This window comes from Aplysia californica, unplaced genomic scaffold (assembly GCF_000002075.1).
Source record: "Aplysia californica isolate F4 #8 unplaced genomic scaffold, AplCal3.0 scaffold00110, whole genome shotgun sequence".
Taxonomy (NCBI): Eukaryota; Metazoa; Mollusca; class Gastropoda; order Aplysiida; family Aplysiidae; genus Aplysia; species Aplysia californica.
Window position 1 is genome coordinate 188,577 of NW_004797380.1, and position 27,471 is coordinate 216,047.

At 38.8% G+C, this 27,471-nt stretch overlaps 1 protein-coding gene across 2 annotated transcripts; it reads left to right on the forward strand.

Moving 5' to 3' along the window:
* Positions 1-458: 458 nt before the first annotated feature.
* On the forward strand, positions 459-27,471 carry LOC101846419 (zinc transporter 5). Of its 2 annotated transcripts, none has more exons than XM_005095651.2 (17): positions 459-541; positions 4,817-4,939; positions 5,393-5,515; positions 6,185-6,251; positions 7,548-7,633; positions 8,623-8,713; positions 9,586-9,676; positions 10,136-10,215; positions 11,097-11,267; positions 13,363-13,651; positions 14,229-14,435; positions 14,902-15,058; positions 16,217-16,346; positions 17,531-17,816; positions 18,780-19,006; positions 22,371-22,499; positions 24,604-27,471. In XM_005095651.2, the coding sequence occupies exons 2-17, from the start codon at positions 4,884-4,886 to the stop codon at positions 24,775-24,777; spliced, it is 2,364 nt and encodes a 787-aa protein (XP_005095708.1). In that variant the 5' UTR covers positions 459-541; positions 4,817-4,883; the 3' UTR covers positions 24,778-27,471. The 2 variants fall into 2 exon arrangements, with proteins under 2 accessions (XP_005095708.1, XP_005095709.1); XM_005095652.3 differs by having other exon boundaries at positions 4,820-4,939.

Genomic DNA, 27,471 nt, shown 5'->3' on the forward strand with positions numbered 1-27,471 from the left:
CTTCACTCTAGATTACTACGATAGAATCAGAAAAAAAGAAAGCAGGTCAAGATGTGAAATGTTGATACAGGTACAGAAAAAAGTGTTGGTTCATACTTAAATTTAGAGCACCACTCTTGTACGCTAAGCTCTCGCCCCAATCTGGTGTACGTTTTAAAAAACCTTTCCATTTTTTGTATTAAATGACGAAAACTAATTAAAATATAGTGAACACCAAAACCAAAAATGAGCCGAGATATCCTTTGTGGTTTATTGTCATCTTTAGCTCTTCATTACTTAGCCGTTATTTGCGGTTGAAATAATACTTCATTTGCTGTCCTAAACTTTAAAAAAAAACCAGGAGGGTAAAATTTTGACTATTAATTATTTTAGGAAACTAAGAAATAGAATAGTATTTCTACGATTCCGACCACTGGCTAGATTCAAGGGGAGACAATGAAACTGTTTGTGATGCCAGGTGCCAACATCACACTGTGACACTCTACCTCTCACTTAAACTCCAAGGCGATTCAGTATGAACTACTGCGTCGACTAGTCGAAGGTAAATAAAATATATTGTTGCTCAGCATTGTAATGTCTTCATGATCGAGATGAAGGTTCTACATCAATACACGTCGGAGAATCGTAGTAGGCCCTAACTGTTGTTTTAGACCGGACACGGCACAGGTCAGCCTGAGGAGTACGACTTTAAAAAGCAACTTAAGATTTTACTAAAAAGCAATTTTCCAGTTTGGTTAAATAAAAATCATTAATAAGTTTTAGTCATATTTGCTGGATGAGGGTAAATAAGGTCTAGGGTTAACCTTATCCTGGATTCAGGTAATAAAATATAAGGTAAAGTAAGGGACCATCGTCGTCTTCGCAGGTCTCTATTTCAGTTTCACATACATACTACATACATACTATACATACATGACATATTGAATTAAGATAATAAGGCAATATAAGGAACGGGTTAGAGTTAGTGTAGCATCATTAGGGTTTATTTATTGCCCTAAAATCTTAACCCTTGCCCAAACCCTAACCCTAACCCTTATGCCTTATATGATATCATCTGAATCCAGGAAAGGTGAATAAAAGATGTACCAAATTACTGACAACTTTGCATATAGGGTAGCTATAGTAGAGATAGATCTAATCTAGATAGAGTAGGCTACAAGGATGCTTATTTTTTAAAATAGAATCTAGATTATATTGTGATTTGTACGTATGATAATGATTAGATTAAGGCCGTCGTTATTCGGACTCGAGTCCGAATAACATTTTTTCACATTCGGACTCGAGTCCGAATAAAAAAATTCTTTATTCAGACTCGATGAAAAAATGTTATTCGGACTCGGGTCCGGAAAAAAGGAAGTGTCTTCGTTCTATAGATTCGTTCACAGACCTGCCACTCATCCTGATTTAATTTAGTCGGGATATCCCGATTTTTTGCCCCAAATCTCAATCCTCCCGATTTCGATCGCGTGTATCCCGATTTCTTGTCCCAGTCTGCTGTTGTGCTGGATCTTTCTAAAAACTTACTCTGCGTTTTCCTTTATCGCGGGAAGCACCCGTCGAACTTTTTGTCTGTAGGAACTCTGAGCACTATTTCCCGAAATATCGATGCCGCATTTAGTAGTTGACTCGCCCCAAGTAGTGTGTGATCTTTTCCCGCTCTCAGAATTCTCCTATGACAGCCTGGTAACTGTTACAATTTGGGACATTTAATAATCGATAATATTAGTAGTTCCGCTGTTACTTTCAAAACAAGCCTTGTCCGAGGTCTGGTAACTGCGCGTTCACATCAAACACTCGGACGAGCAACAGTCTTTCTAATCCTTACACAACTAGATCTACATGTAACTGTGCTGACAAGACTAACATACGACCGTTGTCGTTGCTTTAGTCTGAACACATTATGATTATGAGGGATAAGAGATTTGTTGGTACATTTGGTCGGTGGGTCGGCCGCCCTCGCTATCCTGGAAGTAGAACGACTGTCGCTCATCCGAGTGTTTCGTGTGAACGCTCTGTTAGTTGGACCCGTAAGTAAAATTGTTTCAATCGCGCATTCGCGTCACGTGACATATTATTATCGCCGTGTGAGTCCTGCGTGTCGGGGACCGTCTGTTGACGGGGTCAACTTAAGTTCATGTATTTCGGGACTTATTGGTAGGGGGGGGGGGGTATAGACACTTGGACTAGGAGTGCTTGAAGCGATGCTTCAGGATTTACAAAAAAAATAATGATAACTCGTACGTACGCACGCGCTTCAGGATTTACAAAAAAAATAATGATAACTCGTACGTACGCACGCACACACACACATACACACGCACGCAAACAAACAAAGACACACAGAGGGCATATAGGCCAAGGAATTTATGGACACCACTGGAAAATTTTTAAGTCAGCTTTGGCAGTCACCTTGGTGATATGCTGTTGATCCCGATTTTTTTCTCCCTGAGATCCTGATTTTTGAGGTTTCATAGAGTGGCAGGTCTGCGTTCAGTGCTTCCAAGTTTCCGCCATTTTTTAGTTTCCCCCACACCTTTTCTGCAGATCCGATGCCCGCCGCCTCATTGATACGCCCCCCCCACCCCCCATGTTTCCCACTTTCTTTGTTGTAAAAAAAGGTAAAATTGAAGATTAGCAAACCACCTGGCACCTGCATATTATGAGCTGTGTAAAAAAAAAAAACCGATTCGTTCAAATACACAAGCCTGTGTCATCTCGATTGTTTACCAAGGAAAAGTTGTGTTGCTGTGTAGAGCTGAGAATACGGCAACTTTTGATTCCATACACCAGCGCACAATTCATTACGTAGATCTACGTCAAGACTAGCTTATTATTGTATAATGATCAGTTGCCGGGGGAAAAAAAAACTGACGCGTATGGGATGTTCAACACCCGGACCGATAGATAGTCCCCCACCCCCCTCCCCGACACGCACACAGCCACACATGTGCAGATCGCCCATCCGACCCCGACACACGCTAACAAGCCATCTTTAATTGCTTCTGATGACCTCTTGACAAACATTTATTAGAAGCGCTATGAAACTTTTCAGGCCGGCCTGAAATTCATCATAAGATTAAAACTCGGCTCCTGCACAAAACGCCTTTTTGCCCGAAGTGATCCCGGTCTCTACCCAGCCTGAGGCGAGTCACGAGTGAAGCAGGACAGGAAGCTGGAGTCACGAGTCACAAGAAGTCGGAAGTGATGTCATGCTGGTCAAGAATCAGAGTTCGAATAACATTTTTTCATATTCGGACTCGAGTCCGAATAGTCACTTCGTAGATTAAAACCATGCTAGTTTATCAGTAACGCCTTCCTGTATATTTTGATCATTGCATCGTGTTCTAAAAATAGGTTGCCATATAAAATCAACTCTTTGCACTCTCACTGTCTAGCGTACTTTCTTTAACCAAAACAAAAGTATACACATCTGTGACACTCTGTCGACACTTTTGCATTACAACTAGTAGTATACTTCAGTTTTGTGCTAGTCAGTAGCATGCTTCAATTTATTAACCTTACTTTACTGTACTAAACTCAGAGGTGGGTATTTTCCAGATGAATACAGAAACCTGGAATTCTAAAATTGTTATTGACTGCAACTTAGATTCTAGATCTACCTGACTTCAGATACGTAAAATATTGATAAATATTTTATATTTTTAGTCTCTTTGAGCACATGTGTATGCATGTGTACATGTATCTTTGTGTTGATGATTACCAAGAAAGATTTGAGGGCTCTCGTGGCCTAGAGGTTAAGGAGTTTGACTCTCATTTAATAGGTCCCGGGTTCGAATTCGGATAGTGACGTACATTAATTTGTTGTATTTACAATTGTCTCCTTTCACCTCCTTTCCTTCTCAAGCAATGTTCTGTCGTTTGCTTTTGTCTCCACTTTCTTCCCCCACCCCTCACCACCTTTGCCCCCTCATGGGCTCCTGACTCTTTCTGCAGCCTTTCCACTGCTACTCCTTGGCTCCCTCTTACTGCTGTCTTTCAACCACACCCCTGATCTTATGGTAGGACTAGCCTTCTCAGATAAGGGCAAAAAATCTCTGAGATCCTGTTTGCAGGTTGCGTACGTTAAAGATCCCTTGGTGGTCCAAAATTGATTGCAAATGAGAGTAGGCTTTGGCTGCCACCAAGGCAAATTCAAAATTCCTACCTACTGAAAATGTTTAATGTGTCCCGCACGCTCATATGACCTTATGCAGTTGTGAGTGCTGTAAAACCTTACAAAATAAAACAAAAACAAAATACGAGATTTATGCAAATGATCCATAAATTATTAGTCCCTGCACACATCCATTTCATCTATTTTCACAGAGTCCAAAAAGTTTCAAGATTTTTTTTCATACTAGAGTAGAGGAGGTAGTCTGCGCTACCCTAAGCATAAAAAGTGACCTTGCCAGTCCCTGGTGAGAGGGGAGTTAACCGCACAATAACTAATGAGAAGCAAATTTTGTCCCCTATCATCGGCCCAGCGCTCTATGCCTGCTTCGTTTGCCTGTCTCCCTCAGTAGTGGTATTTGTGAGGCAAAGTGAGGGCGGGTGTGTACGACAATCAGCTGGGATGTGCGTTACTGCTTGAGGGTGGCGCGTTTTAAGGAGGGGCTGCGCGCTAGGATAGGACGGGTCTTGCTACATGCCCTAATAAAGTCTTATTATGAATCTTGTAGGCTAACGTATGATTTTCTAACCACAAAGGAAGAAATATTCTTACAAATTACACAAGAGATAAGTTACAAGTGGCACTCAATTTTTATGTATCATTATATTAAAATGAAATTATATTGTTTTGGGGGGGTGGTTTCAGTAGCTTGCCAAGCAGAATGCAAGAAAGAAACAGGCTTCAGTAACTCTTGTTTGCAGCTGAGACAAAAATGGTGCAACGGTTCAGCAATGGCCTCCCAAGTAGGAGCATACATCCTCCTTCTGGGTAACTATAAATTACTTCTCTTTGAAAACACATAGGTTATTGGAGTTTCTTAAAAGGATATTTGTTAAAGCCATTACGGAAATTTCTTTTTGTACACGTGGAAATCATTTCTGAAGCTTTAAAAAAAAAGTATTTTTCATGAATTATAAAACGATGTGTAAAAAATTATGTATACATAGTTGTAATTTCCTTCTGAAAAAGTTCTCAGGTGATTTCATTTTCCTGACTAATTGAAAGATTGAGGGGTAAATATAGGAACTCTATCAAGTGCTGAGTATTATAAGTATCGTGGAGAATTTTTCATACTTTTGGCTGTTCCATAGCCATTTTAGAAGTCGATGCAGAAAGAAGATATATATTTTAATGTTTATATAAAGGGGGAAAAACGTTCCTTGTCAGTTTACGTGATAGAATTGTTGAGAATAATCAATGTGAATCTTTGTCTTTTCACAGGTTGACTGTGTATATCGTGCTTCTTGTTATTTCTAAATTCCTGAAAGCAGTAGGCTTATATATTGCCTATGACCTCCTGAAGGTCATTCCTGTGGTTGTGTTTCTTTTCTTCTTAAAAGCAGGGTAAGGTTCGTCTTAAACTTCATGTTATGTTTTGTGTACTCATTATTATTACGAATTAGAGATTTACCTCTCGGAAAGTCTTTCTGTCATGTAGGCTCAAGAATTTTTTAAAGCAAGCTAATGTAACATTATTTGTGCGGTTACTATTTGTCCTATGCTGATATGTCTATAAATGATCATTTATTTGTAGAAAATAAAAATGGTGAAAAACATTTTGTTGTAAAAACTGTTAAATGTTGTCTGTAAGTTTGTTTTTTCTCTACGATACTTGTGTGGTTGGTCTAGTCTTCATAATGTTCAACTGTAAATTCAGTTCTGGTTTCAATGATGTTGTTTTCTTTATGTTTGCTTTTATTTTTAATCCATCAAAGCAATTCAAATAGCTTTCAGGTTTTATTGTTGCAAATGGATTTAAGCAATTAGTAACAGTAAGTCTTTATAATGTATGGAGTCACTCATTTCTTGCTGCTTTGTTGGTATGCAGCTCCAGCTTTCGTACCTTTCTAAATGTGCGGATTCCATGTTCTTCCATTTTTACTTTTGAAAATTTCATGTGAGGGTCAGATAATATTTGTTTCAGTGTGTTGTTTTGTCCTTGTGTAGCTTGTTGTAAAGGTATTATTTTATTTTTCTACTTTTCTCATTGTTGTGCTACTGTCTTAATTTCAGGACCTCAGTGCCATTAGTGCTTCTGCAAAAACCTTTCACAAATGGGCCGAGGCTATCAAAGCATCAGGTATTGCTTCTTCTATTTGTTTGATAAAAGTTTGATTTTCAGTCTTTTTATTTAACGAATGTTTGCTTGAAGTTCTCATAAAATCGTTAATAATTCTCACATGAAATTATAGGATGCGTATAATGAATTCAAATTACTGCAATTTTAAGTGTTTCTTTTCAAAGTAACATCATTCATAAAGTGGAGACACATGGAAGTCTGAAAGAAGTAGAAAGCAAAATTCGACTCTGTTAATATGATTTAACAGAAAATATGATTCCCATTTTTGTACTAGCTGGATTCATAAGCTCTTTCATTACAGACCAGTTGCAATAGGAGGACTTTAATGCATACTTTGAAGCACTACCATTCAGTCTGAAATTGCAAGACAGAATGCTAGGGACAGATAAATGTTTTGTAACTGTAAACATTTCACTTTTCTGTAATTCAAGCTGGTAATTTGTGTTTTTTACTTGTATTGCATGCCAATCATCACATTTTATGAGAATGAATACTACAGGAGAAGAAAAGTGGCAGTCACATTTTTTAAATTTTAAGTTATACTTATGGAGGCTTCATAACAGTACTGTTTAACGTAAAGTTTTGAAAAAGAAAACTCACAGGGTTTTGTAAATATAAATCTTTTGGGGATACGATGTTCCAAACTTTTTTTTTGGGGGGGGGGTAAGTATTTCACCACGCTCGCAACTGCATAAGGTCATATGAGCGAACGGGACACATGAAACATTTTTCAGTTTGTAGGAAATTTGGAATTTTACCCGGGTGGCGGCTAAAGCCTACTCTTGTCGATTTTAGACCACCAAGGGATTTTTAACGTGCGCAACTTGCACACGGGACCTCCGAGATTTTTCGCCCTTGTCCGAGAAATCTAGGTATAGATCTTTCCTACCAGAAGATCAGGGGTGTGGCTGAATGACAGCAGTAAGAAGGAGCCAAGGAGTAGCAGTAGAAAGGCTGCAGAAAGAGTCAGGAGCCCAGAGGAGAGAGCAAAGGAGATGATGGGGTGGGGGCAGAAAGTGGAGACGAAAGCAGACGACAGAGCATTGCTAGAGAGCAGGAAAGGAGGTGAAAGGAGACAATTTTAGAGAAGAAAATTTTCCGGTCGCAACCCTGATTCGTACCCGGGACCTTTGAATGAGAGGCGAACACCTTATCCTCTTGGCCACGAGAGCCCTCACTCCAGACTTTAAAACTTAAGATTTCACAAAATCACCAGAATGTGACTGCATTTTTTCCCCCCTGAAGTCTTCATATATGTATGGGTTGATTTATTTTCCATAATTTTTCTTTACCCAGTGGTTCAGAATCTGGAGACATGCCTTATTTGGCAGTGGGATCAGCTATTTATGGATGTTTGGTCTTACTCAGTGTGGGCCTTTAAGGTACTTGGTTTGATATCTATTTTTGTTTTAATCTATAATGCCATATTATTTGTTCAAGTTGTCCTTCCTGCTACTAAAATGTAAATCTCACAAGTCTTTGATTACTCTTTTGGGATACAGGATATGTCAGTTGTGACTACTGCATCTTAGTTGGGAGAATTTCCTGAGAACGAAGAAGTATAATGCAGTGGCGCCTTCTTTGTTTTTGTATTTTTCTAGATGACACAATATGTGTGTTTGGTTTGATCATGTTAATGTTTATAAAGGCATGCATTTAATGGTCAGTGTCAGTCACATAATGAGTAGCTCCAGCTAAGCAAAGAATGCTGGTCGTGGTTTGAGACTTGATGCAACAAACAGCATGTTCAAGTCTGGGCATAATGCAAGAGTTATACAAGTGGTGGCACAAGAAAACTCTTCCTCTTTGGTCAAAATTTGCAAACTGAGATATGGGCAAATTTTGATTCAGGACGTCTTTATATGCAGAGATGTGTGTGGAAGAGAGGATCTGTGTGGAAGAGTGTGTGGGTATATGGGTGTGCACATATGCATGTAGTGTGCATGTTTGTGTGTGCACGTGTGTGTGTGTGTGTGTACATGATGAAACACCAAACCAATGTGCCAGGATCTGGACAATAAAGATGTATTTCTTCTTATCTTATCATATCTTTCTAAGTAATTTGTACTTTATTTCATTATTTAACTTAACTGGCACGTATGTGGGAAACAGCTTGTGAGAAGCTATGGTTTTCTTGTGCAGCCATACATATGTATTAGTCCTGATCAGAATAACAAATGAGCAAAAAGTAATCCGAGGTTCAAAATGTGTACTAGAAAGTAATTCAACTAATTTTTGTACTAATTGTTTTCTCAAAAGTCTCTTATATACTTGTAATTTATTTAAATTCAAAGTTATGTTTGTTTCCTTCATTTTTTGAAACAATAGAAAATGGTATCATATACAGTTGTTTGTTTTTTCTTAAATACAGATCAATAGTGTTGTTTGAAAACACAGACATTGTGATACTGGCAGGGGCCAGTGCCTTATTTTCTTCTAATGGGGGAGGAGGTCCATCAAAGGTAAGGCTTTAAGTGAACTATGCATGTTAAACAAGCAAAGATTATATTATTTTCAAATGCTGCATTCTTTTACAGTTGCATCCAAATCTTCTCAAATGGGTGAGATCTATTTCTGCATACAGCAGTCCAAAATTGTATTAAAAGCTAACCCCTCTCAGACTTCTTTTTTAAGTGTCTGCTCAGACAGCAGAACAGAATGTCACATAGCTTCTCTTTTTTTCAGTTAGCATCTAGTTTCAAATACTAAAAATATATGTGAGGTGTGCTGACAAAATGAGTTACTTCTCGGATTTTAGCCTAATAGGAATTGATACATCAACTTGATAGGTGGAGTTTATACAATTTGTAAGTATGTAATAATAAAAGACACGGTAGACTTGAGCACAATGGAATCAATTGAAAATCTATAGATCTGACCCCAGTGTGATTTTCAGCCGTAATCTCGATTCCTGGATTGCGAGAAGTAACTCGTTTTGTTAGCATGCCTCACATATTTTATTGCTGCTGTGTTGTTCTATTTGTCTCTTGTCAGTCAAGATACATTATTCAGCTGTTTATGTAGGGTGTGAGAGATTACATAACAATGAAGTTATTTAAACCCGAGCTCATTTTCCTAGCTCAGAAGATAGTGAATTCTATTCTACTTCAGTTTGTAATGCCTTGGGGGGGGGGGGGGGGGGGGGAGTCCCTCCACCTCGAGAACATATGATGTCCATGCAGACATCGCCTCCGCGGGGGGGGGGGGGGGGTAGGGAAGCAGTGGTTGGCCCAATAATTTTTTTAAAAATTATGCTGTTAAAAACAGCTAAAATGACTCATATTCTGAAAATGCTTTTAATGGAAATTCTATAAACATGTCTTTTCACAAACAGGCAAGGGGAGCCATATTCTTTCTTGTTGGGGTGTTGGCCCTCTTAGTTTTTGATCATGATGAGAAACTAAATGTGCTTGGAGATCAGGATGGTAAGACTTTTTTCCTTATATTTCTGAAGATTTGTTAAGAGGCAATACGATAACATGATAATATGGTCCATTCATTTCAGTAGACATTGTGTGGAAGGTTTCATTCATTGTAAGGTAGTATGGGCAGCATCTTTTTTTAAAGAAGGCAACCCACGAATCTCATTTATAGCTGTGTAAAAATCTAGTTGTTATAAAAGACATTTCACTATCTTCTTTAAATTATTAGAAGTTGCTGCTTCACAGTTCTCCTCTATTTAATCATAACAAACAGATCTGAATTCAATTATAAAAAGACCTCCATTTTTATTTTCCACAATTAAGGGTGTAAAGGCGTAAACTGCCTACTCTTTCTAAAATACAAAAATATTTCAAGTATGTAAGGATTTTTCCAGGGCGCACATGATTTCGCCTTCTATTACCAAAAATTGGAAAATTATTGTTTTCTCCTCTTTTCTGCAGGTGAGACCATCCATCATCATACTATCTTTCATCACTTTTTCAAGCATGGTATTGATTTTCTAGGCTGGTCTGATCACAAGGTTTGTAATATTTCCTGCAATAATTCTTCTAAGAAAGAACTCACAAAATTGTTATCTGAAAAGATTTTAAGGTGCTTTGTTTTGGAAGAGATGTTTTAGTCAAGCACAAGGCATTTGCTTGCCAATAGAAAAGTTTATGGTCATGCTTCTTTTTAGAGTCTGGGTTTTTTTTTCTGGTAAAAGATATGTGACCATCACCATGCTAGTTCATGATTTAAGCTCTGCTCTACTTTCGCAAAAATGCCCAACTGCCTAAGTTATTCAGCATACGCCCAAATAAAAAGGCACACACTAGTTTATGCATTGAAAAATACTACAATAATTTTGTATCCTAATGGGATAAGGGGACAGAGGCGGTGTTGAAAAATCACTTGCTGCTGGTTGACTTTTTACAAATTATCTTTTCATTCCTACATCATAGACCATGTACCCGAGCAAGATGCTTACCTTTACTTTTAGAAATGAAGAGTAGCTGGTGGCTACACAAATTCTGCAATAGTCTAATGTAGCCTTGTGTTCCCAGTAAATGCCATTATTTTCAGAAAGTAAATTGCAGAGTATTTACAATTGCAAAGTAGTGTGTTCTCAACTTTTATTTCATTTTCATCAGGATTTTAAAAGACAATCAGCTTTTCTTTTTTTTTTTCTTTTTTTTTTTTTTGGGGGGGGGGGGGATTGTAGGAATATTTACAATCAAAAGGGAAAATGGACTTTTGTTAAAACTATTATTGAAACATAGGAACTAAAATTGTCTTCCCCTTTCGAATAATTGCATATAGTAAAAATTCCCTCTCTGTTTGGTATGTAGGCCTACATTTTACTAAACGAGGCTTTTATAAATAAATGATTCAACTCCTCTCCCTGTTTGTTTTTTCTACCAGGGTGGTGTACTGCTCCTATTTTTCACTCTCTGCTTGAACTGCGGCTACAATTCTGCAGCCAAGAAGTTGTCAGTGGAAGTTGGCGGGGCCAAGAGACTCCACAGTCTGTCCACTGTTGTGTCAACTGCTTTCCTGTGGCCCTGGGCATGTTTTATATTCTTTACAATGGAGGTATGTCATCCCTAACAATATATTTTGTAGATGTTCTGATATTGTTAGGAAAATGCTTGGGTTACTCATAAAATATTTTATTTTATAACAGATTTGGGGTCAACATTTACAGCATGTTTGAATGGTACGCTGTAAATAGGGAATTTACCCTTACTAAATTTTGACCTTTACTTTGGAGAAGTTCCTTACTGTGTAGCTACAATCGCAATTGTCCGCGAGGGCCACCCATTGTAGAGGAGAAAAGTGGTTGTCTTAGACAGGTGGATGTCAATGACAGTGTCATTATTATGTAGAAATAAAAAGCAAGGGAGAAAGTGAAATGTGTTTGTTAGTACGGGTGATTGTCTTGGCCAAGTGGCCTTTAGAATAGGTTCAACTGTAAGTGATTTCTTTTCAGTATCAACCATTAACTCCATAAACATGTTCTTGTCCTTCTCTAGGAGTTAAGGGTTATTATTTAAAGAACAATTTTCCTTTGAGCATTTGAATTGCTTTTCACCATTATGAAATCTAGCCAAGACTTTAGACTGGTAATTTTACCTCAGAGAGGTACGGGTTCAAACTCAGTTAATCTGTTCACAGAAAGATCATTTAAGTCCTTTCATACTGGCACCTATGACATTGTAACTTTAGATATCAATATAATATCACTGCTATTCTGAAAAAAAAATGTTCTAGCATCTTATGCAAGGTTATTTTCTAGGCCGGTGCTAGTCACCTGATCTAGGGTGGCTAGCATTTTGCTACTCAACCGAATTCGGTCGATTAGCCTGACGCTACTGGCCAGTGGGGATTTCTTCGATCTCGGGTGGCTAGCATTTTTCTGCCCATCCAGAGCCGGTCACTTAGATCTAGTCTTAGTCTGAGGTAGCGTAAACACAGCCTCGCTGCCTTCTGAGCTACTTGAAGCTGTTGAGAGCACCTAGCACACCTCTGTGATTGGCCCAAAATAGATCATAGATGATGTTTTTCCGCCATCTATTTTTGTCGTCTTCCGAGGTTTCCCCTAGTTCTTTCACCCTTTATTATTTAATTATTATCATTCATCAGAATGCCAATGACAAAGTTACTAACCATAGAAATGCAGCGTCATGATGTTATCAAAGATTGTCTGACTACTACCAAGATGTTTTAATTGCCCATCTCGCATCCGAACGAGACTTGGGCGCTAGATCTACCTCGTCTTAGCGCATGAGGGCCTGTGGTACGAGTGTAAACAAACGTTCCAGCACTGAGTTGAAAGTGAGAAATTTTGTCTGTGGGCAGAGAGAGAAGGGGGGGGGGGGAGAGAAAGACACACAAAGAGAGAGAGAGTAAGAATGAGAAGGAGAGAGAGAAAGGGGGGGGGAGGGTTGTTATTAGAATTACTGATTCCTGTCGTTTTCTCTCTGCGTCGGTTTACAAGCTGACCCGATGCAATAGTCATTATTGTATATACGCATTATGGCCAGTCCCATCTTCATACATGTATTATAATGTCAATTTGGTCAGTTCATTGCAGTCAGAGTCAAACTTTCACGTAAGAAATGTAACCAGTAACAATCTGACTATTAGATCTATATGAGCCTTTCCTAAAAGTTCGTCTTTCTGAGGTACTAGTCTCTTTGTAGATGTATTCAGGGAGAAAGAATGGAAATCCAATCATATTTGGTGTCAATAGATCCAATGAATGCCACTGATAAACTGGGAGAAAAGTTAGGTAGATGGGACCGAATTCGTTCGCCCGGAACATGCGCAGGTTAATCGACCGAATTCGTTCGAGTAGCAAAACGCTAGCCTCCCCAGATCGGCCGGCTAGCCACTCCATATTTTCGAACAACATTTTTTTTCCATCATTAATCAAGTATGAAGCATTGACTTTCTACCTGCTGCTGTGACACAGAAGGAAATGCATTTGATATCTCCTTGCAGTTTGAGGTTCTAGTTTGAGAGACTTTTTCTTGTACGTCTTGGAATATTTAAGCCTCTCTCCAGCGTTCTCTTATCAGACCTGGGTCTCTGCCCGGGAAATTATGTATTCTGTACTAATGTTAAATAGGGTTTTTAATTTCAAAAGAAAGAAAAGTAATAACAAGCAATAACATGTATGTTTCAGACTGAGGTCCAGTCTTGGTTCTCCGTGTTCTTCCCATTGACTCTAGTCATTCTGTTTGTGGGGGTGTTTGACTTTTACATCGATGGCCTAGCAACCAGTCATCTCCAGCCTTTGAAGGCTGCCTTCCTGGCACCGCTGGCTATATTCAGTGCGGCCATATTTCTCAGCCTTACGTGGACTCACCCCTATGTGACCAGGGTGACCACCATGCACAAGCTTAACGACATTGTCACAGAGGATCATGTCCTGTCTGCTGGAGTCATTTTCAGTGTGTCCGCTTTCCTCTTGGGTAAGCAGTTTTCTTCATTTCTCCTCCTTGGAAAGCATTCTTTCATGCTGCACTTGACAACAGACTTTATTGTTGTCATTTTAAAAAAATTCTCAGATGGCAAGGCAATTTATTATGTACAGTTACGTATTATTTTTGAAGAAAATGTTTGTTTTAATAAATTTATGGTTATAAAATTGCAAATCCTGTAGGGAGACCATTTGGTTTTTCTTGGGTCGTGTCCTTTACCTGATAAGGTTTAAAGAAAATTTGTTTGTCTTCTGCAGGCATGGCTAAATTTATTCACAGAAGGATTCTGCCTTGTGTCTAAGGGCAAGAAAATTGTGATTTGATCATTGAATAGCTTCTTTTAACTATCAATAATGTAATGATTTTGGATGTTGAGAATATTGTAAACCACCCTCTCTGTAACGGTCTGCTTGTATTTATTAGGTCCACTTTATTTAAGTTTTTGGTCAAATTGCAAAAATAAAAATCTAATATTTGAGAAACCATTATATTCCCACTGGGAGTTTTTAGTGTTGAAAGTATCACTTACCATTGCTCATAAATAATTTATCTGTACAATTTCTCCCAGCCACACGTATGTTGATGGCCCGAGACAGAGCAGCAAAAGGCAGTTTTATTGGCTACAACCCTGCAGGCCTTCCACTCTACTCCATTTCAAGTGAAGCCCTTCAAAAGACATCTCAGTCTGTCCTCTCTGTCTTGAGAAATGGGCTGAGACAGATCTTAGACGATGGAGACTCCAGGAAGATTTTCTATTTTCTTTGCATAAATCTGGGTATGTTATTCTGAATTGGAATAAATATATTTCAATGAATGTAGTTATTCTTGATTCTGACACCTTTTTTATGTTTGTACGTATAGTAATATAATATTAAATACACCAAGTGGATGGCAGACAAACTGCATTGTAATTTACGGCAAAATGTATGTTTATTTATTTGACTGCAATAAGGCACAGCCTGACTTAAGACTCAGCATCTTAGATTTTTCGTTGGTTTTAAGTTTCTGTTAATTGTTTTTGTAGGGTTATATTTGTCTCACTGATATATCTGTTGCTCAAAATGTACATAAAATCTTTTATATTGTGACAGTATTCATATAAAGAATAGATGACCTTTTTAATAAGATTATTCTGAATTAAACTAGTACAGATTTGTACCAGCATAACACTAAGATATGATGGTGTGTTTGTTTCATCTTGTCCCCCAGTTGAACAGACTTGTCTTTTCATTCTTGTTTAGGTTTTACATTTGTGGAGCTTCTGTATGGTGTGTGGACCAATAGCTTGGGTTTGATTTCTGACGGATTCCACATGCTTTTTGATTGTTCTGCGTTGGTGATGGGTCTCTATGCCTCCATCATGGTGAGATGGAAAGCCACCAGAATATTTTCATACGGGTAAGCTTGGCACCATAACATCTGTTTTAAGAATAAAAGAAACCAATTACGCATTGAAATTCATTATGCTGCATCAACTTCACTGGTTTCATTCTCTGTAATGCAGTTTGTCATTGAGGAAAATGTTGGGGGGGGTGCTTTTAAAAAAAATGTCTATAGAAAATATGATAAGCATTGTTCAATTAACACATTACATCCTAACTCGCCCGGGACCGCCCGTGAATTCCCTTACGCACTCCACCCTGACTCGCCCGGAACCGCCCACGCTGACCTGGCGTCTTTAGAAACGAAGTTCTGCCTTGACGAGACTCTGGGGCAGAGATTTTGATTTGCATAGTTACTGCAAAAAGTTTCTTCTTTCGTTTGATATCGAAACGAAATTTTTCGGGCCAGTAGTTTTAGTATCAGAGCCGATCAAAGTACGATCGCGTTGCCGACACTTCGAAGGTGTCTCGACTTGTTGAAAAGCGACACAATTGAGTTTGAAAAAGGAATTAACAATGGATTTGAGCAAAAACAAGCATGTGACAGATCAGATGACTCAGATTTTGATGAAAACGTTGTAGCAAGAGTTTGGGGCGATTCAGATTGATCAGACGTAGAAAATCTAGAATTTAGATCTAGGGTCCGACCGCGAGGCTGAGAGTGAGAGTGGCGGGTCGAACACCCCAATTGAACTAAAGTTAGAACATTTCCAACAGTTTGCGTATACATAAAATTATATTTTTCTGAAACTACATTCACTTTTTTTTTTTTAGCTTTTTTTTCTCAGGATTTTTGGAATTTGTTTTGTATTTTTAAAATGTGTTTTTTTTTAACGTTTGTATTCACGGGAGGTGGGTTCCTTCCCCTTGCTTAGGATCTAACAATGGACTTCCCGCCCAGGCCCTTAGGGTGTAATGTGTTAAGAGAAAGTGGAAGATTTGCATTTGATTTTCTCAGATCAACTTGTAAAAGTATATTGCTGTTTGAGCTTCTCAGTACGACATTCTTACCGAGTGCTTGATGACTGTGTAAAGGTTCGTTGGTAATTATCATCTAAGTTACAATGCAGTTGGAAAATAGAACAGTATCTTGGAAAAAACAAAAACATACTAATGTACAAAATCAAACAGCCTAATATCTTGATGTTTTGTTTACGTCTTATTTCGTCCTCAGATATGATCGTGTGGAAGTGCTGTCGGGTTTTATCAATGGCCTATTCCTGGTGGTCATTTCTTTCTTTGTCTTCAGTGAAGCTTTTGGGCGGCTCTTTGAACCCCCAGAAGTAAAGACAGAGAAACTACTGGTACGCTCATCTATATATATTTTATTTGTGAAAATTGATCACTTTGGTCGCCTAAAACTTCCGAACCACTTAACTTTCGAATTTGAGAAAATTAACAATGGTTCAGAATCATTTAGAGGGTGCACAGTTATATTAAGGAGTCTGAAGTCACTGTAGTGTAATTTTCAGTTTTTCCTTAGTTTCGTTTAGAGCTAATCTTGGGAAAGTCCATCTTCTAAGACGCCATTGTAAACAAGTGAGCTTCCGTTCACAAGCAGTGGGCACTGATTCCACAATGACTTGACAACGGATTCTTTTGGTCCGTTCATCGAAGGGGTACCCAGCTGGTGCATTTTTAACTATATTGTGCTGTTTCTTTATGTCTGTTTGTTGGTCACTTCGTGTTTATTTGTATGTACATTATGTTATACAGTAGTGTATAATGTGAGGGATGGGTAGGTGTGTGTGTTCGCGCCCATATGAGCACACACACTCACCTACTTACACAAAGACACTTACACACACACACACACACACACACACACATACAAATACATGTACCTCTCTTATTCGTTGGCCTTTGCATTGATATAGCCAGTATATATTGTTTGGAGTTGACCTGGTTATTATGAACAAAATGGCTGGTCTTCAAATTGTGGACATTGAACAGAAACACAGGCGTTTTCTCCTGACAGCACAACACAGATCGGCTGTTGTTTAGAGAGGAGCTGTTACAATAAAATTTCAGATGTGTTGGGTTTTTGGGGTTGGTTTTTTTTTGGGGGGAGGGGGGGTCACAAACTTTGCATATAATTTTTTTTTCTTCTCGTATTGTAAACTGTGTAATCTGAGTTGTATATAATTTGCAAATATTTTATTTTGAATTAACAATCTTAATCTTTAAATGTGAATGTTGCAACAAGAATGGGATAAGTGCCCTTTATTGTCTTTAAACAGATACAGTGCTGGTGTCATAATTCCTCCAAGACACTACCCTAATGATAGTCTTTTTTTGTTTTTTTAGAATTGCCTTTTTTTAATATACATTGTAGTGCAATTGTTTGTGTTTACTCAAATATACACATAAGCAGACTGGCTAATATTTTTACATACATAAATGTATTAGCATTATTCACACAGGTGCACAGAGTCTTTGTTTCATAGTATTGTATTTATGCCTTTTTCCTCTTTTTCATTTGTTTCAGACTGTTTCAGTACTTGGGCTTCTAGTCAATCTGGTAGGAATATTTGCATTTCAAGGTCATGGCCACAGCCATGGTGGTGGTCATGGTCACAGTCATGGTGGAGGTCACGGCCATAGCCATGGCGGAGGTCATGGCCATAGTCATGGTGGGGGTCACAGCCATGGTGGAGGTCATGGCCACAGTCATGGTGGAGGTCATGGCCACAGCCATGGCACATCTTCGTCTGAGCCTGCCTCATCTTCTGGGGGTTCACACAGTCATGCTCATCACAACACCAACATGGAAGGTACAAATGTTTTCTTTTTGTTTTCATGTGACTTTAGAGGGTTTTTAGTGAATATTTCAGGTTTTACACGGACAATGAATAACTTATATTGGCTTAAAAGTTGTTGGAACTTCTGGAGTACTCTTGAAAGGGAAGTGTTGAACGCATAAGATCATTACATGATTTTCACTAACGTTTCATTGCAACATGAGAGTTTCTGTAAGGGTGGCCATTGTAAATCTTGTTGCTGTTATGCTCCTCCACGTAAATGGAACTGTTGTGTCTTGTTTAAACTTTTTTTGTTTCCTTCTAGAAGTTATCAGTGAGGAGCAGTAAGAGAGAAAAAAATGGTGGGGGATGGAGGATTTAGAGGATTTCTGTGCATCAATATTGCAATTGCCAAAGTGAAATGTTTGTGATTACAATTTTATTTCAAAATGTATGTTGTACATGCTTAATATCTTACATTTACCTCAGTGATTTTTTAAATACCCCTGCGAATACTCTTAACCCTATCCATATGTTGTGTTTTACTATCATATCCTTTCGACGTGGGGAACTCTGTGCCACCACTTTCCAAAGAGGACATTTACTCGTTAATCCTATCCGTACGCTTTGCATAGCAGTCTGTCAAAATGATTTTTTGAGAAATACTGAAAGTTTCAAAGAGATCTTCGCACTAGAAGTATTCTAAAATATGAAGAATACAACCCCGGGGGTACAAAATGACCCCAGGGCGTACGGATAGGGTTCAGTAAATTTGGAAGGACCTGGCCTTTGTATTGATTTTAAGTTAAATTCACTTTAAATGGTGGATGGCGGATGGGAAGGCAAACAATAGAATTGAGAATATGACTTTTACTTAGTTAATGAAAGGTTTATGTTTTATGTGAAGTTATAAGCCATCTTTGCTGCGTGTAAATATTGTGAATTAATTTTTATGTATAGACCTTCAATATTTACTTCTTCTGTGTGTTCTCAAAGGTGTGTTCCTTCATGTGGTGGCTGATACCATGGGCAGCGTCGGAGTCATCATCTCTACGCTTTTGATTGAACACTTTGGTTGGAACATTGCGGATCCCATCTGCTCCCTGTTTATAGCAGCATTAATATTCTTAAGTGTTATACCTTTGCTGAGAGAGACTGCTGTGATCCTGCTCCTGAGATCTCCTCAACAGATTGAAAGTTCCCTCAGCTCAGCATTAGATAAGGTGAGATGAATGATGTGAATTCCCTGAGACAAAATTTGCCATGATACGGAATTTTCAAACTTTTTCTGTCACTTTCCACCTTAGTGCTGGGAAAGCGAGGAGGTGGAGCAAGGGTCCAATAACCTCACCATTCTTTGACACAGTGTGCTGTATATAGTTTGTCATCTGTTACAGGTGCGCCATTAGTTCTGTTGGTACCATGCTGGACTGTGATACAGATGAACAATTTCAAAGGCTATACTACTGCTATGGGGTGTCAACCGTAATGGTGCAATGGGACAGAGTTAAGGGAATAACATAAAGAAGCAAAATATTTTCTTTGCTGTCAGACTGCCTTTTTTCACTCATACATTTTTACACAAGAGTACTCATTTTTAGTTTTGTAGTTTTATTAGGAATTTGCACTTGGTCTGTGAAAACTATGAAATATACTGAAACTTGAGTCAAACTTTCTCTAATACCTCTGACGGTGTCCTGTATAAGACAATCGCTTGAACAAATGGCCACTTCCTATTTCCTTCCTTTGTGGGTTTTTTAAACATTATATTGACACTGTGTGACGTCCACCTGTCTAAGATGGCCACTTTTCTCCTCGACTATGGCTGGCTGTTTTAGACAATTTTACTGTATTCTGAATGAATTAAACAAGAGCAGCCAAAAGATAGTGTCTCTTACTAGAGTGTTTTTCATTCTTCGTTCTTGGGGGTTTTTTTGTTTGGTTTTTTTGGATGAACATTTAGTGCTGGCAGTTATTTTTTTTAGAGCTAAAAGTAACATAACAAATTTTATTGAAACCAAAGCTAGAGTTGTTTTTTTAAATACATGTTTAGCGCCTTATTTTGACCTGGTGTTCCAATATATACAATATACGCCACCAACGAAGACATAAATCAGGCTGAAAACAGTGTCCAAGCAGCCATAAACTTACTTGAGCAGTGGGCAAAGCAAAACAAGATGGAGATCAGTACGGAGAAAACAGAGTGCACCCTCTTCACCACCAGCACCCACGAGGCCAAGCGAAAACCAACACTCTCACTCAAAGGCGCCCCCATCACCTTCAACTCCAACCCCACCTTACTTGGGGTTACACTTGATCGTACTCTATCCTCCAACGCCCACATCCAAAACCTTGAGTTAAAACTGTCCAGCAGACTTCGACCATTGAAAGCCCTTACAGGCACCACCTGGGGTGCCTCCAGGGAATGCATAAAGCCTATATATTATGCTACTTGTCGGTCAGCTATCGACTATTGTGCCCCTGCCTACATGCCTCTTGCCAAACCCTCCAATCTGCAGAAACTGGAAAGAAAGCAGAATGAAGCAGCAAGAATCATCACAGGCTGCTCAAGGGATACTCGTGTGGACAGCCTCCTCATCGAAGCAGACATTTTACCACTAAGGCATAGAGCTGATGCCTTGACTGCCATCTCATTCGAGAAGTCCATGCGTCTGCCTACAACGAACCAACGCAAAGCCTCCGCAACAAAATCAGTGCCCACGCGGACAGGCAAGTCGAACTGGAGAAAGCATGCCCAGAACCTCGTAGCCGAAACTGAACTGGATACGTACCCACGTGAGGAGCTGGTTGTTTTACCCCCCACACAACCGTGGAAGGCTGCATCATACAACGTGACTTTTAGCACCGATCTTGTCGCCGACTGCAAACGTGCTAATGAACCAGCTGTCAGGAAAGCAGCAGCAGAGGCTACAATTCGTTCGCTCCCCCTGCCCGATGTAGAAGTCTGGACTGACGGTTCAGCTGAGCACGGTACTGAGTATGGAGGAAGTGGAATACTGATCAAGACCGGCGATACCGAACTCGACCAACGTGTACCTGCGGGCCGGTATTGTTCCAGCTACAGGGCCGAGCTTGTAGCTCTCGACACAGCGCTTGACATGCTTGTGGCACTACATACAGCAGGCAGCCTTCCGAACAGTGCACGCATCCATGTATACACTGATTCTAGATCAGCAGTCATGCGCCTCTCATACGGCCCTACCAACCAATCGGAAAAGGTGGCCTGCTCAATCTGGCAACATCTGCACACCCTCTGTCAACGCTCTGAATGTTCCATCCACTTACAGTGGATTCCAGGCCACGCCGGACTGGCTGGGAACGAGGAAGTTGACAGCATCGCCAAAGAAGCAACAGCGCTTACCCAGATTGACACGCCAATCGATTTCTCGACAGCTAAAGCCGTCATCCACCGATCGACCCGCGCAAAGTGGAAAAGAGAGGCGAAACCCAAACTGCCGTTTGCCCAGCCGCCGTCATTCCAGCTTGAGGCCTCGCTCAGACGACAGGACCGCCGGCTTCTCTCCCAAATGAGAACTGGTGGAAAATCGCCCAAGCTGAGATCATATCTCCACAAAATTGCGCCAGCAGACAACCCAGATCCGTCCTGTCGAGCCTGCAAGGAGGAGGACGAAACTATGGACCATGTGTTCCTGAGGTGTCCCGCCAGCTATCGTGCTAGAACCCGTCTGCTGGGACATTTCAGTAACCCACTTTCAGCACTTTTTAAGGACCCCCGGGCGAGTGTTGAGTTCCTGCGTGCTGTCGGCATCGCTGACCGCTTATGAAGCCACAGCGCCAGAAGAGAGAGAGAGAGAGAGACAAGAATACCCATTCCATTATTATAAAATGGACATCAGTCTAAGACATGAACTAATCCACAGAAATAAGTAGTCTTGAAATTGATTTAAGTAGACGGAAAATGATTCCAGCAGATAAAAGATTATTCCAATTATTTTTTTACACAAGATGGGTATGACATTTGCTTAAAGTTTCTTTTTCCAACTTTGAAAGATCTTACACTAACAGGAAATATATATATATATATATATATATATATATATATATATATATATATATCTTCCCCCCTATTTGTTTTATTCTGCATATCATTTGTATCAACAACAAAATTATCATACTGGGAATAGCACATTTTTCCTTTTTAGTAAGTCAATGAAGATCTAATGATGCTGGATGGAGAACAGCATATGCATGTGTGGGAATTATTTAGACTTATACCTCTGTGATCTTTCAAGAACTTTTTTTAGTCTTGGTGCCTCACAAATGAATTTTAAATTTTATTCCATATCTGTGTGTGCTTGTTACTAATGGAAAATTACCTTTTGACTCTTTGATTAATAAATTGCTGTGCAGGGCTATTCAAATCTGTTAATATTATTCGCATTTATTGATGTATATATGTATGTTCATACTTGATGTTGTTTAGCTTTGGTACAGTTTATACTTTGTAGCGAAAATTGTGTCCAAAGTATTCAAACAAAAATATTTTGATGCTCAAATTGTTTTTAACAGTTTTCTTCAAGTACTATTCTTTTCACTCTTCTTTAGATACTAACGATTGAAGGGGTGTTGTCGTATCGAGAACCTCATTACTGGTCACACACTGCCAGCAAAGTGCATGGCATGGTGCACCTACAAGTTTGGCCTCAAGCTCAGGAGCAGAGAATTATAGCACAGGTACCACTTCAGCTTTCAGTATTGCCTGTTTTGTGTGAGTTGTTTACAGGCCGAAGGGCTAGAACTCAGATGGCCGCTGGATCGGAAAAATAAAAGTAAAGTGTGAGTTGTTTGGGAAATGTGAAAGCTGTGATATAGGGTAATAAAGTACCTTGTAAGTGATGGTATGTTTTGTGCAGTAACCATGTTGCATAAAACAGTCAACAGTTGGGAGTTTTCACTCTGTTAAGATAATAAATTTGTTATTTGTCCATGATGAACGACATTTGTTGTCTTGTGCGAATTCCTGAATTAAAATTTTTTAATTTCTGATATTCCACTGTACTGTAGGTCTGTACTTTTCTGATACTGTTATTTTTGTAGTTTTAGGTGTTAGAGTGGGAGTTGGAGTAGATAGGTTTGTTTTCAAGCTTTATGTCATCATACTCTTTAACTCACTTAAGACGGTTCACACAACAGTTGTGTGACCCCTGCCGCGACGCTCGAGACGGTTCCCACGAGCCCTGCGTGACCAACTTTAGAATTTTTTTTTCGCTCTACAAATCACGCACGAATCGCCTGGCCCGCCTCATACCCTTGTTTGGCCAAGCCTGAGCTACTTAGACTTCGTTTCGTATCTCTGGGGCCCGTAGTTTTTAAGTTATTGAAGGTGAAGGACAGTGACCCGAACTTGGGTTGAACTGACCGGAATTCGCGCTTTGTTTTTTTCTATACAGCTGATAGTAATCCGACAGTCACGTCGTAGTAATGGTCAAAGAAGTCGCATGAACAAGAATCACATAATTTCGCCGTTTTCGATACTTCTGTACTTTTACTAGTTCTAGTGTCTCAGAATATGATGTGTGTAATAGTTAGGATCCTGGATATGTACCCGAACACGGCCCGAGTCGTAGTTTTAGGGCTAGATCTAGCACTACTACTGGTGTTGTTGTTCGCGCAACGAAATCACAACGTTGTGCCGTACATCTGTCTCATGTAATTCAGTGCATGGGTCTGAATCAACGCACAGACCAGCTTTTATATTTTCACCAAACACTCACACATGCATACAAATCAAAATACTACACTTCGAACTTTTATTTTTGTTGTTGTTGTGAATTTCGTTCTACCTGTCATGTCTCTGGAAATTTTTCGGAAAATCAAATTCATGTCAATTTTTAAAAAATCATACAAATTAAAGTATTAGACTAAGACAACTTTAGTTTTTTGTGTTAGATTAACTCATTCGCTACGCCGAGCCGTGGGGGGCGGCGCGGCTCAGGTGCCGTCAGTACGTTAAGCCGCCCCCGGCGGCTTGAGAACCGACGTTCAATTTTAGCTTGGTTTCTATTCCAATCCGCTTATCCATATTAAAATAAAGGTCATAATATAATGTTGACTTCCGGGTCAAGCGTTTCCACCGAAAATCAGAAGTTTGATTCAGTTTTGAAACATGATTTCGTAGTTTATTCGACTTTGTTTTATCGCGAAGCCCAAATTATAGCCCAGACACCAGTCTTAGTACTTTTACACAACAAAATGTATAATTATTTTGTTATGGAATGTATGTAAATAACTGCACATTTTTCAATATTTTCCTGTTCTATATACAGTTATGGTTATTTTGAGGTATCATTTGACTAGGTGCAAACATGTTTTTTTAGTTTCACCTGAGATTATAAATTTTTTATTTTCCAATTTTATCCGCATCAAATCACAATTGTGTTGCATAATCGCCTCTTACAGGAACCAAAGTTGAAAAATACGCAAATAAATAATGCAGGTGTATTCTACAAACCATACTGAAAATGTTGGTATATAATATGTTGATATTTATTTGAATTTATGGCCCCAAAGACCTGTGAACTGCGCACTAGTCATCATCTCATTTCGCCCTCCAGAAAAGAATTCGTCCACAAGCCGAAAATAATACGTAGCGAATGAGTTAAGCTTGTGTCAAAAAATAATTACAATAGGGTAATTCTGAGAGTTGTGGTGATTTATTGAAATACTTCGAAAAACGCCAGTCTTCAACGCTTGTGACTGGTGAAAGGGTCCAGTAGTAAGTGAGTTAATGAAACGGCCATTTATGGCTTTAAAAAAAAATCTATTCCTTGTTTTGCAGGCTACATCAATCTTCAAAGAGGCTGGAGTGTCGAATATGACAGTTCAAGTGGAGAAGCAGTCTTACTTTTTCCACCTGTCTGGTCTGGGAGCAAGTCCAGTCAACATCGCCCAGTTTGCTCAACAGCCTCATCTTAGATCTGTGGATGATCCTCTCAGTGTGAAAGCTGTATAATTTATGAACTTATTAGCCTTCTGTGTGAACTCCTGCTGAGTGAAGACTGTCTCAAAAGTTGAGGAGTGTGTACAGGCTTGTGTTTGGACTATGGCAGTGATAGTGATATAATTGGTGTTGGGATACTTTTTCTTTGTTTTGTACATGAAAAACAGCATGAATGAGCAAAAGTAGTTTCTATGCTTCCTCATTTAGAAAGGCAAAGTAGGACGAACATACTTATTGGCTTTTCTGTTGTTCGGGAAACACAGAATGATGTGCGGTATCCCTCTTCCCTGTCTTTCTCATTCTTTATTCTGGCTTGTGTTATGTATGTCCATTTACATTTCATTAGCTTACTGTTGAGATACTGTATGGTGGAAATTCTATCTCTCTTTTTTTTTCTTATTTAATACTCTTTTTCACAGACAAATTTTGTGAAGTTTTGGAGATCAAATTCAGAGTCAAGTGTGCTGGGAACTGTGAAAGATTCAGTGATATCTGAATTAGAATTCAATATGTCGTAAGAGACGTTCGAAGGCAGTCATTGTGTGAATGCTAAAGGTTGATAGGAGATCTGAGTAAAAAAATACCCTTTGTGTATAGCAAACAAATTATTGTGATTTCTTCATATCATATTGCTATTGTAAAATGTATTTTTTTCTTTAAAATGCTTTTGTTCTGTATTTTACTTTTCAGGAAGAGAAACATATATTATATTTTGAAGCTGAAATCTGAATTGTTTCAATGTCATATGTGCCCATTTCATCAATGTTATGTTCTATTTTAGGGTGTATAAAGATAGAAAATGACAGCGTAAAAATGTTGAAAGGTGAAGGTGGACAAGTTTTGAAAAAATGTGTCATGTTTAAATTCTGTTCAAAAACGCCTGCTTATTTTACAGTTCAGATTTCTTTCTTTTTTTGAGGAAATTAGCTGTTCCCATACAGCCGCACACAGGATTACTTTACCATGAAGGGTAATGTTAGATAGTCAATGGCCTCCCAGTTTAAAAACAGTCGGGCTTTGATTAAAAAGCAGTGGGACTAATGGCTGTACTATGTCCAATGTTGGGTCCCTGAAAAAGTCAGGATAACTGTGCACTTAGACCAAAGATCCGTGACCGTCCATCACACGGGCACACCAATTCAATTCTTATATCTCGCTTGTTAGTGTTCAGACTGAAGTTATGTCTCCACACATTAAAGGGAGTTGATAGATTAACGGTCTCAAGTCCATCTTGTTTGCTCTACAGCGGTTATAAAATTTCTTCCATCAAGTTCTGTAAATTAGGGCAAGTCGAGCCAGGCTAATTTTTCAAACACAATTTTTGTTGAAATGGTTAAATCTGAAATCATATACATACTCTTGGTCAAATTTTGTTGTGAAAACATACTAAATATTATAGATTCCTGAGAAAATACAAAAATAGACCAGCAATATGGCTTCAGTTTGCTCCTGGTGAAAAGGCACTCTGATAAAAAGACACATGTTGTGGTATGAATATGAGGTCCCTAGTCAGTTACCATCACTTAAACGGACGGACAGACACAGGCTTTTTGTCTGAATGTGCCTTAAGCCATTTCTACAGACTTTTTCAGCCTCAAGGAAATCTACTTTGTGTGTAAATCTATGCATGTACCTGTGACCTGACAATCAAAAAGGAATGATTAATTGTCTAAAGTTCAGTTGGACGCAATCGTGTTGTTGCAATTTACAGTATGTGATTCACAGTTGTGTTAAGTCTGTTTTATGTGTGTTTAATGAAAGAGGGGAATTGGTGGACTCTGTCTACTCTTCACCTCATGATAAGAATCATGTAAAACTGGGAAGCCATAGATGTCTAATTTGTGTAACCTGTTTTGGTCATTACTCTTTCTTTGGCAGTAAATAGGTCTGAGTTTGGCAGCTGTTATGCTTTTAAGCAATGACAAATGGCATTTTGATAAGTTAAAACAGGGTTTATAAGTGCTGGTGGCAAGAATGGTACTCTTTTCCATTTAATGCTCCGCATTGAAAAATCTTGCGGGGGGGGGGGGGGGGATGCTGTATGTTGTCATAATGCTAAAGTACTTGTGATCTTGCTCTCAACTTACCCATCTTTGTTTAAATCACTAATACTTTCAGTAATTTGTGACATGTTATGAAACATTATTTTTCTCACTGTGTATCAGTATATTCATTGTAAATTTTTCTTCGCTCAGAATAGAAAAAGGTACATGTTTATTGTTTCTTTTTGACAATACCTCTCTTGCAGTTTAATGAATACATGTCAATGCCCTGGACGTTAACACTTAGAATAATACTCTAACTGGTGGGTCTAAACATGCGTTTGACTATATTTTTGTCAGAAGTACTGTTGGATTTGGTCAGATAGTGCACTGTTATGTTTAAAGAGCAGTAAGCAAAGATATATTCTTTATGGAAAGCTCATTGTAGGGGAACTTTTTATCTTTTTTGGTTTAGTCAAGGATGTGTCTTAGTTCATATTATAAAGCCATGTGAGCTTTTGGTTAGAGGGGTTCTTGGCTATAAGTTTACACTTTGACTTATGATTTAACCAGTGTAGTGTGATATGGGTGGCCATTAGCCTTGAATATAAAGACAGCTTTTTATTCTGCTCAGAAATGAACATCGACAGAAAAAAACTCGCACAAAAAGTCAAGGAACAAAAATTCAAAGAAAGATAACTGAAGAACAGTTTATTCATTTTTT

Excerpts from the sequence above, each read along its gene's own strand:
- LOC101846419 (XM_005095651.2), top strand. The coding sequence starts at position 4,884 with ATGGTGCAACGGTTCAGCAATGGCCTCCCAAGTAGGAGCATACATCCT. Across the intron at positions 14,436-14,901 it reads TTTTCTTTGCATAAATCTGG|GTTTTACATTTGTGGAGCTT; the intron begins GTATGTTATTCT and ends ATTCTTGTTTAG. Across the intron at positions 22,500-24,603 it reads AGCAGAGAATTATAGCACAG|GCTACATCAATCTTCAAAGA; the intron begins GTACCACTTCAG and ends CTTGTTTTGCAG.